Below are 11434 nucleotides of genomic sequence, written 5' to 3'. Positions count from 1 at the left end.
CCCCCCCCCCTCTGCCGCTTTCAGGTCCCTTCTGGGCTCACATGATGAGGACATCTTTCTGCCCCTTCCTTTCCCAGCGTGGCCACAGTTCTCTCTGTGAGATCATCTAGGACTTGTCTGTTTTCTGTACCACTCCTGGGCACATCTTCCTGCTCTTTCACCTTTACTGGGTCACAGAACCTCTTCCCAAGTTTCTCTGGCTAAACCACTTCATCACCGTTTCGCCTCTGAAAGTCACTTGCTTCTTCCACACTATCAGGAAAGTGAGGTGCACCTTCGCTCTGCTCCTGACTTCCCCAAGCTTATGTGGGGTTTCTACTGTTCTCCCAACTCCACAGTTCAACCCAAGGTATAGGATACTTTGTAATTACTATATACCTAGTACTTAGCATAATGCCTGGCATATTATAAGCACTTAAATTGTCATTGAAATGAACTGAATTAAATTCTTCAGTGAGTTGCATCTGTATTCCAGTATGGGCAGTCAAAGTGACCTATTCATTGCCTAGCTTAACACTGATATAGATATTTAGAGTAAAATAGAGTGAATAAATTATACTAACTGAATAAGCAAGAGATGTAAGAATAAATGGAAGCAACAAACCTCTGAATGACCCCATGGATGAGAAAAAGAAAATAAGTATGTCAGGATAATTGACACTGGCTGTGCTAACCAAAAAAATCCCAAACACCAGTAAATTGTCACAAAGTTTATTTCTCGCTCAAGCAGGTTGCAATGCAGGTTTCCCTTATTAAGCTATCCATCTGAGTGGCATTCCTCCAAGATGTGTCCCAGGGAATCAGGCTTTTTCTGTTTGGCAACTTTGCCATCTTCATCTTTATCTTGGATCCTGAAGACTTCAGATACAAGGAAAAGAAAGAACACGGAGAAGGCACACCCTCGTGCAAATGTTTCAGCCTGCAAGTGATAGATTATTTCCTCTGACATTCCACTGATTAAAAAAACAAAAAACCAAAAACTAGTTGTATGTCCCCACCTAGATGCAAAGGGGCCGGGAAATGGGAAACATAGTTTAACTGTGTGCCCAGAAAAGGGAAATGGATGTGGTAAGCACGAAGCCAATACCTGCTATAGCGTATATTTAAACAACCAGATGAAACAGTCACAAGTACCTGGAAGTTATATTGAAGGGTACTAACAGAGTCCCGTTAAAGTAGAAACAAAGCTCCATGCTCTGCAGACTCATTGCCCCTGTCTGTATTATCTTGTGCTTAGACTGTTTAAACAACCTCCTGACTTGGTCTCCCTGCCTCCACCATGGCCCCTCCAATCATCTGACTGTTCTGAGACCACAGAAATCATCCCAAAATGACATTACATAGGTGAAAACTTTCCTGTGATTCCCCATCTCCCATGAGGAAAAAAGATCCAAATGCCTCAGTATTATATGGGATGATTCTCTAGGCTCATCCCTCCTCTCCCCTTACCCATTTTGTACATGATTCCTCATCAAAGCTGAACTTCTTCCATCTGGAAAACCCTTTCCCCTGGTGAATGATTACCATCCTTCAAGATTTGATTCAATCTGGAGGTTCTCAGTGAAGACTTCAGCCCAAGCAGAGCAAAGCACTCACGTTTGTGGCCAAGCCATCCCACTTTCCCCACTGCTTGCCTTCATAGCATTTATCCACTTACATGATATTTATATGCCTGCCTTCTCTATTTGGCAGTGGGCTCCTAGAAAGCAACTTTGTATCCTTGGTACCAAGCATGGTTTCTGTTACATTATAGTTGCTCTGAAAATGTTTCTTGAATTAAGCTCACTGTATATGAACTGAAATGTACTCACTTCTGCAGTTGTCTTTCTATCTTTCCAGTCTTTAATAAATGAAGAATGAGTTATGGAAATAAATCTGTGTTCTAAATATCTTGATCAATCAAACTATCACATCTCATAGAACTTGGGAACAAAAAGTATGGTGAAATTCACAGAAAGAGATGAGGTGAGGTCTTGGGTTAAAATTATTCTCTTTTCTAGTGAAAAGAGTTCACACAAGATTAGAATGGATATCATGGTATATTTAGATAGAACAGGCAGTCATTCTAATCCACAGTGCCAAGAATTCCAAATTATTTATATGCCACCAAATTCCATTCCAGTATAGAATATTGCTTTTTGTCTTGGAATTTACCATTTCCCAAACCTAATTCTGTCAGGAAACATCTAATATAGCCCACTTATTCCTAAGAGAACTAATACCTCATTCTGAAAGCCAGGAAGGAAAAGAAATGTCCGTGAAAAACAAGGGAAAATGTCAGGGGAAGAAATGCTAACTTTATGAACAGGTGAGGCTGTCAAGTTGAGGATTCTGCAGAATCTCCCTGCATCTTCTTCAGCCTAGGGTTGGACACAGTCACCTAACTAAGGGAGTGAGACATATGAATTAGCAGGCAGTGTGTGACCGATGTCAAAAATGTTTGAAATAGCTACTCCATCATTTAAATTTATATGCATAACCTTCTCAATCTTGGAAATCCTTTCACATTTAATACCTTCCAAAAGCATTTCACTGGTGTCCCTCTCCTGGCGTGGCATGGATTGCAACCGTTACCTGCCTCAAACTCTGCAATGGTTTCCATTTGCACTTGGGGTAAGATCCAAAGTCTTCACCAAACTACAGAGTCCTACATTTTGAGGCATCTGCCTGATTCTCTAGACTCATGCAACACCCTCTTGCTCTCTATCTGCTTCTGCCACACAGACCTTCCCTCAGTTCCTAAACACCTCCAATCACTCTCCCACCTCAGTCTTCCCATAGGCTAAGTTGACCCAGGTCTATCACCTCTCACCTGCCCTCACCCCACTCATCCTACCAGTCTCCATTAAAGGTTCCTTCTTCCGAGACACTTCTCTGATTCCCCAGTTTAAATTCCATTGTCTTACTGTACTTTGATTGTACCTAGTACTTTTCCTTCATAACACATACTAGACTGTGGAGTCATGCATTTGTTAGGCTTATAGTTGATTCAATGTCTACCTCCACACAGTTCTTTGTGAGCAGAAACCATCTGTGTTCACCACTATATCTCCGGTGTGTGCCAAACACACGTTGCCTGCTCATAGAAGACATCCTATAAATATTTGTTTTAAAAATAGGCTGAAGTAGTTACAAAGGGTATTGGGAATGATATAGAAATTAGCTGGACCTTAAAGTGTAAGAAGATGCTTCATTCTCAAATGCAGGGGCTAATGTTCCAATACTTGGTCAAAGGGTACAAACTTTCAGTTATGAGTAAGTTCTGAGGATCTAATGTGCAGCTTGGTGACTATATGAATGACACTGTACTGCCTTGTACACTTAAAATTTGTTAAAAGCGTAGATCTTAAGTGTTCTCACCGCACGCACAAGAGGTAACTGTGTGAGGCACTGGATGAGCTAATTAACTAGATTGTGAAAAGTATTTTACAATGTATATTTATATCAAATCATCACTTTAAATAAATACAATTTTATTTGTCAATAATACCTCAATAAAGATGGGAAAAAATAGTACAAGGCAAGGATAATAGGAGTTTTTTTAAAAAATGAGTGAAAAAAGAGGGTGCTGGAGCAGGTCCTTAAGGCTCCCTGCTGTGCCAAAAGTTAACTTGTTAGTTGCTGGATCTGAGTTCCTGGGGGACGGGGAGGGGCTGCAGGAACAGGGCCTTTGGGGAACAGGCTACCTACCTACAAGTACAAACATATTTCGATATTAAAAAAACTGGTATGGTTGCATGGAAGCAGCCGGGCTAAATCTGTGTTCTGAGTAGGAGGGAGCTTGGAAGTCTCCAGAAAGTGGCACTAAGTTACTTGATATTTCACGGATGATGTGGAGATGACAGACTAGTATGAAGGTAAGATGGACAGAACTAGGGGGAAGATTGCCAAGACGTGGTTCTGCCATTTTCTGGCTGAGATGAGCTTCAGGGACCACGTGTATAACATGAAGAAAATAGTGGTACTGACTCCAAAAGGATCCAATGAGAAAACCATATGCAAAGTGTCCACCACACCGTTTGGTCAGCGGTAGCTATCATTACTGTTGTTGTTACTGCTGCTTTTGTTGTTATCACTAGGAAAAGAACTGGTCAAAAGAACCTGGGCTCTAGCTCACTTCTACCATTATCTGTGTGGCCCTGGACAAGTCAACTACTCTGACCAAAATGTTGGTATATGAATGTGTGAATTGTCTGGGGAACAGGGTCATATTTTTATCAGACTCTCAAAGGAGTTTAAATACGACTCATTTTCACATCCTACATTTACCTGAAGTATCTGGAACCAAGTCGTCTCTCCTATAGTAGTATAAATTATACTCATTGTCACCATTCTGTTGCTTTTTATTATAAGATCATCAAATTTATTTTGTATTTCCCTCAAAAAAAAGTCACTTCATTTTTTTACATGTTGTACTCAATATTATTATTTGAATACAAATCACAATGCTCACTATTTTCAAATTTTAAACTTTTATTTCAAATACTTAAACATAAAGTTGTTAACAATAACCATAACATTAGTAAGGAATGAAAATATTAAAATATAAAAATAAGTATTGAAACACATATTTTAATTGAAATCATTTGACATGAAAATACAGGTCCTTTGCATCAAATCATCAAATAAAACAATTGCATCCTGGTACCTGAATTTTTCCTAAAGCAAACACAAAAAAAAGAAGAAGAAGAAGAGTCTTGGAAGCCAGTAAACAAACTTTACAATTATTTGTATGAAAATAAAGTGAAGTGCAATTCCACAAAAAGAAAAATCTCACCAAAACCGAATGAGGTATATTTATGTAGATTACTATGGTTAAATGAAAAAATAAAATAGGGACAAAATACCTACTCTTATTAAAAAACCTCTTAACATTGAAAGAATAGTACCACCTCCCATACAATAACTGAAGACACATACGTATCTGCAATCAAAAATCACTTGCATCTAAATGATGATTCATTCTCCCGACCACCACTGGTGCTTACAAACTCTACCTCCTGGCTGTGTGTAATCTGAATTCTGTTTGATCTAATGCGAGACCCACAAGCTCAACCAAAAAAATCTTTATCTTCATCTATATTTTGTGAAAACAAATGGAAGCAAAACTAAATTCCAGTTCACCTGGAAGGAAAAGACATCTTTTCCTCCTGCTCTTGCTTCTTGGTACATATTTATTAATCCCAAAGCACTTTTTGGCCTCATACTGACCATTCATCAATTTTCATCAGCCATTATCACTGGTCCCTGCAGTGCACCTCAGTGGGTTGGCAGGAGAACCTGTAGGATCAGGTTTCATGGGAGAAAAATGCATTGCACTTCTCAAGTCTCAGTCTATACTTAAAAACAAAACAAAACAAAACAAAAACTCCACTCATTGTGGTGAATTTCCCTAGAGTGTGTGGCTGCATTTACAGTGGGCATTGTCAAAAATAAAACTTGAATATAAAACCAGGGTCTAGTATATTACAATCTCAACAGTGAGGGCAAAAACAACCATAGGCAGCATTTCTACATATTGAAATTCCTGCAGCCAGATGTTCCTGGAGTTTATCAAAATGTGATCTGATTAAGGGATTATTGGGAGGGTTGTGCTATAAATCATGCTGTTACTCACATGCATTCAGAATAGTTCCTAAATGCTAGAAAAGTTGAATTTAATATTGGAAAGTATTTACATTGCCACCAATCGAGTAACAGAGTAGAAGTGGGAAAGAAATCTACAAACCAGCGTCAGCATGCTTCAGGGAGTAAGACAATTACATGAATTTATCTGTTTATTAGTGCAGAGACATGCTGTAAGGATTAAATGGGATGAAGGAAAGTCATGGCTTCAAAGCCCATTTGTTTACAAAATGCAAAACTTAAACATTTTCAAGAAAAAATAAAATTAAAATATGTATATCTTTTTGAAAACTAAATTACAAATGTCTTTGTAATTTATGTATTCTATATATAAAAAGCAAGAAAAAACGCTGTATTTTTTAAATGGAAAAATACCAGGTTCAATCCCTGTAAAAGCACCAAATGCATACCATTTAGGATAATATCACTGATGCATGTTTGACAACCAAATTACAAAGCTCTTTGATATACTCTTTATGAAGAGTGGCAATTAAGACCAATAAAATCAAAGGAAGAAAAAAACTAATTAACACTAACATATCATTATGACTCACTAGCATGTAAAATCCCATGCCTGCTCTAAACTGCCAGCAATTGGCAATTCCCAAATTTCTAAGGATACAGACAATAGTTTCCAAAAACTGGAGCCACCAGAGGTTTGGGAGGCTCTTGGGAATTTTGGCAATTCTTTCTTCCAGCAAAAGGCCCAAAGCACACCAAGGACTTAAAACCCACCCATCCCTGCCCCCAAGAAATGTAATCCCAAGATTACAAACTATAGTGATTAGTTGTAGATTCTAAATAAATTATATTGCTTCCTTATTAAAAAAAAGAAAAAAGAAAAAAAAAGTGGTTAATTTTCATGGTAGAAACAACGTGGAATTTGGAGACAAAAGGACTGTGTTCAAATTCCAGATCAGTTATGTACTATCCCTGTAAATTTGGGCAAATCATTTAACTCTCCACCAAATGAAAATCATAACCATGCCTACCCCACAGAGTTGTAGTGAGGAAAAATGAGGCAAAATGAATGTGGAAACGTTCTAAAAGTGGCAAAAAAAAAAAAAAAAAACCCTCTACAAATATTAACTCTTCCACTCTACCACGAGCAGGCTCCATGTAAACTTAGCAGGTGAAAAAAGTACAAAGATATCCTGCTACAAAAATCTTAATACACTGAAAGTAAGCTGATCATAATAGAAAAAAATAATACATTGCAAAGGGAAAAACTCCATGAAAAGTGGATTTAGTAAAATTGACCCAGGTTTCAAATGAAGAAAACCTGGCAGAAATTTTCAGCAAGACTGTTTTCATACAGTAAACAAAACCAGATTTTAATAGCCTCTGTGGCTTTGAGATTGTATGGAAAAGCATTTGGAGAATCTAAATTAATTAAAAGTAAAAAATAAAAATCATACCTGGCTACTGATAGCTAAGTAAACATGTATTATCACAAGATTTAGTAACCAACTGGAGCTAACAGTTTTATTCTCACTTTATAATTGAAAAATCCATGGTACCAGATGATCTCCTAAACTCCAAGAGTTACAACAGAGACATCATTTAAATCCAGAAAAGGACTGATTTTCCAAAAATATTCTGGATGTAGGGTATTTCTGCATAAGTATACCAAATGACAAAATGCACCAGGAGCGTTGTCAAGGTCATTGTGCCACACGAATGTAAGATATTATTATTAGAGAAATCGGAAAAGCTTTCCTGAATCTTGTAGAATAAGCCAAAATATGTGAAATTTATAAAATAAATAATTCTGCAAAAATGATCTAGAAAGCACACATCTCAATATAGAAAACACATCTCAATATAAACTAGAATAACTGGGGAGGTGGTGGTCGATGGATACCACAAGTCAAATTCCTTTCCTGCCTTCACTGGCTGTCCTTTGACAACCTTGACTTTGATTTTCACATCACACGGTCACGCATACACATACCTTTGTTCATCTCTGGTCCCCTGCAGTTACTCCTGTTCTCAGCTATTGAGCTTTCAAATAACTGATTCCTCCTGTTGCTTTTCTGAACTCCCTAAATGGCTCAAGCAATCAGCTCACCAGTTATCCATTCCTGACATGGGCTCAGCATCTGTGGCCTCTCCAACCTACCACCGCTTGGGTGGTGAAGCCCCATACACAGGAGTGAAGGGTACCAGGAGAAGGTCACAATGCCACCCAGAGGCAAATTTATTTGCAAAACCAACTCCTAAGTGGCTGCCCTGCTTAAAATTCCATTGAATTTTGAGATTCTGGAGAGTCCTCTAGGTCTAATGAGTCCCCTAAGCTTCCCTGGGAGTTTATGGTAAACCCTGAAGCTTTCAATGCATTATGAGCATTCATAAACTTCTGCAGGTACTTGGAGGTATACAGCCAGTGATGTTTCAAGACATCTTCCATTTCGTAGCACTTGGACTGCCTGGCATTCATTTTCCGGAAGCGCCTGAACAGTTTGTTGCCAGACTCATTTCCCTCACTTGCCCAGGCCCCAATGGAGCCATCCCTCTCAATAATTTCAGGGACGTGAGCCAGGGTTTTGTGAAAATAATTGGTGATCTTGCCCTCGTATCTATACTTGAACTTGGTGGAGAGGAGCTCAGCAAAACGCTGTGAATTGAAGCTATACTGGCAGAGGGATTCTGGGCACTCCTTAGCGGGGCATGATGACCGCCAGACGGGTTTCATCTTCAAATAAAGGTCCATTAGTTCCCTCAGAGCTTCGTGCCTCTCCTCGGAGGGAATTAATTCACAAACTGCTTCAACCGTCTCTTTGGTCATGAGCTTCCTGGCAAAGTTGCCATTCATCCTCATGATCGGTTTCAGATTCATCTTCTTCCGGAGGTGCTTGTCCAAGGCAGCCTGCCATCTTTTCCTCTCCTCTTTGGAGGCACTGGGGTTCTTATACACCTCCCCTATCTCCAGCTGGAAAATCTTGTAGAACTCAGCTGCGTTGCCGATGTCGCAGTGGAGTGCATCTATGGAAGGGACCGTCTCAATGAAGGGTTTGGCCGAGACCCCCTTCACCCGGTCCCGCAGTTCCTCCACCGTCTCATGGTATGGGTTGGAACGCCAGACCTCATAGCGCTCCAGATTATCAACGTGGCTTCTGGTGATGGAGTGGAAGACAAGATTTTGAGAGGCTTCCAGGCGGGTGGCATCACAAAGGGTACAAATGTAGACTGAGCCCGAAGCCTCGAGGCCTTCCACTTCCCGGACAAGTTTCTCATCATACCCGGTGCCCCTAAAGATGAACTTGAAAGTCCGGAGGATGCCTCCCATCTCAAGCATTAATTTGCTGCTCTTCATGGCCTCCCTCTCGGCAATGAGAGGGCTCAGGATGGCCGTCAGGGTCTCGTGGTCAGACTCATCTGCCAGCATGAGGCACAAGGGCTTGCAACACAGTTCAGAGTTAGGCTTGGCTTCCTCAAACACCTTCACGTTCTGTGACCCGTGAGCGATGGTGATTTTCATGATCGTGAAGGAAAACCGAACTGCCTTTTCCGGAACTGCTGGCCCACTGCCGTGCTTCTCACCCACGTCTCCCATCCCATCACAAGACTCCTTCACCACTACGGTGAAGGGGCCATCCAGGTAGTCCTCAAGGTCTTGGTCTCTCATGCCCGCCAGGATGTCTTCTTCCATGTCCATCAGAGCAGACACCAAAGCTGAATCATAGCGGAAGCGCTTGGCGATGGTGTCCACCGGGTAATCGTCCACAGAAGAGGACAATCCAGACAGTCCATCAATAATGCCCACGTCAGTGCTGGAAGACACGTTCTTCAGAGGTGGCTGCCACTCGAAGGGGTGGTGGCCTGGCAGAAGGACCTTCTCAGCACTCCGAAGGGCGTGCAAAGGCTGGAAAATCTGCCTGCCTGTGATGGCCTTCACAGTCCTGTACATCTTGTGGTACTGGCTGCAGCTGAGGAAGGTGTTGACACGGATGGCCAAGCAAACAGCCGGCTGCAGGCCGGAGCCCCGTCCCTGCATGATGGCCTCCAGCTCATCGGCTTGTCTGTGCTCATTCCTTGCCCTCAGAGCCAGCAGGAACAAGGTCAGGCACACCGACTTCACATCTCCACCTTCTTCTTTGTCAGCGAAAGCCTTGACTTGCAGCTTGAGCTCCCTCAGACGGTGCTTCTGAGCCCTCCGGGTCAGGGACAGGAGATGCTGGCGGGGCCGGCCCCCTTTATTAATATGCACGAAAGTCTCTTTCGATTCCTTGTGGCTTGAGACATGGTGATTATATTTTTCCAAGCTGACCTCCTCATTACACTCTTTGGCTGGACATTTCACCATCAGGGAATTCAAGATGCTCAGAAAAGACTTCACTGGACTCTCCAGGTCAGTAGGGAAGCAGGGGTACCGGCAAGAAGGACAATAATTTCCCATGACTTTGAGGCATCTGAGAATGCAGATCCTGCAAAATACATGCTTACAGCTGGTCTCTACAGGGTCCGCCAGAATGTGTTCACAAATCTGGCAGGAGACAGATTTCACAAAGTGCGCCGGGAAGTCCACTGTCAGGAGCTGGGTACTGAGATGTATCTTACTGCAGTTGGCGATTTTCTTCTTCAGTTCCTTGCTGCTGATCCCGGTCTGAGCTCTCCTCTTGCGCCGACGGACTTCTCGAGCTCGGTCAATCACAGTTCTGAGTTTTTTGCTGAGCTGCGCGCTTGGCTGATGACGCTTCCTCTTGAGTCCCTGACGGGCAATGTGGCAGATGTCACAGGGTGTTGTGTGGGAGGACCACTCCATGGTTGCATTCCTTGGGGAGTAAGCCTCACACGGGGCACTGCTAAACCTCCTATGCATGAAGCTCCAGCAGTTATGGCAGAACTCAGTGGGATGAATCGAGTCCACATCCGCCTTCACATCGACCCGGAAAACCTTGGCAATGAGGTCTGGCCAGGACGTGGCCCTCTTTTCCTTCTTTCGTAAAAGGACTTGGGTTTTACCATCCACAGGCCCATGGACTGGGTATCTCCTATTGTGTCCATCGGCTTTGAAAGGATTCCCGCAGATGCGGCAGAGATGTCTCAGGTTGGCTTGGTGCATGGCTTTGTCTCTTGCTTTCCTGTCATCATGGGATTTCTTCAGAAACTTTGGGTGGGACTTCAATGCCAGTTGAGTCAGAGCTGGTTTCTGACCACCAGGCGTGTCCAGGACTGCTGGAGATTGCTCTAGAGAGGGTTTCCCTTCGGAGGAATCTTGCTTTTCCGCTTGAGCATTTTCAGGTGCCTTTTCAAAGGATCTCACCCTGAATAGCTTAAATTTCCATTCTGAAAATTTAATATGTGGGTACTGGATTTCGTCTGGGGCGGAACTGAGTCCCAGGGTGGGTGGCAAAGAGACAGCCATGCTGACTGAAGTACCTGGAAACAATAAAAACAAGTCAGATTAGGAAAAAATTTCAACATCCCACTGATGTACCTTGGAAGGAATACAAATGAGTACATTCAATGATTCACTTATTAAATCATCCAAAAAGATAATTATTAAACCTCCTATTTTAATATACTATTTTAGGTGCTGATCATATAGCGGAGAGAGAGTCATGCCCTGTTCTGACAGTGCTGATGGTCATTTATACCATGTATCTAATTACATGCAACACCACGGTTTATTTCACATATATATGTACAAACTTATTTTTTTAACTTATTATTTTTTATTGAGGTATAGTTGATGTACACTATTATATATGTACAATATTATTTCCCTTCCAGTGAAATCTTAAGGTCTTTGAGGACAGAATCCTTGAGTTATTTATCTCTGTCTCCCCAAGTTTCCTAGCACACA

At 41.7% G+C, this 11434-nt stretch overlaps 1 protein-coding gene across 1 annotated transcript; it reads right to left on the bottom strand.

Annotated features, from left to right (window-relative positions):
* Window positions 1-7861: 7861 nt before the first annotated feature.
* Window positions 7862-10993, bottom strand: RAG1 (recombination activating 1). The gene has a single exon (XM_024752616.1). It carries the CDS (start codon window positions 10991-10993, stop codon window positions 7862-7864), a length of 3132 nt encoding a protein of 1043 aa, XP_024608384.1.
* Between the last annotated feature and the right edge of the window lie 441 nt (window positions 10994-11434).

Source organism: Neophocaena asiaeorientalis, unplaced genomic scaffold (genome assembly GCF_003031525.2).
Source record: "Neophocaena asiaeorientalis asiaeorientalis breed wild unplaced genomic scaffold, Neophocaena_asiaeorientalis_V1.1 scaffold196, whole genome shotgun sequence".
NCBI classification, from domain to species: domain Eukaryota; kingdom Metazoa; phylum Chordata; class Mammalia; order Artiodactyla; family Phocoenidae; genus Neophocaena; species Neophocaena asiaeorientalis.
This window is presented reverse-complemented; position numbering and strand designations above follow the sequence as displayed.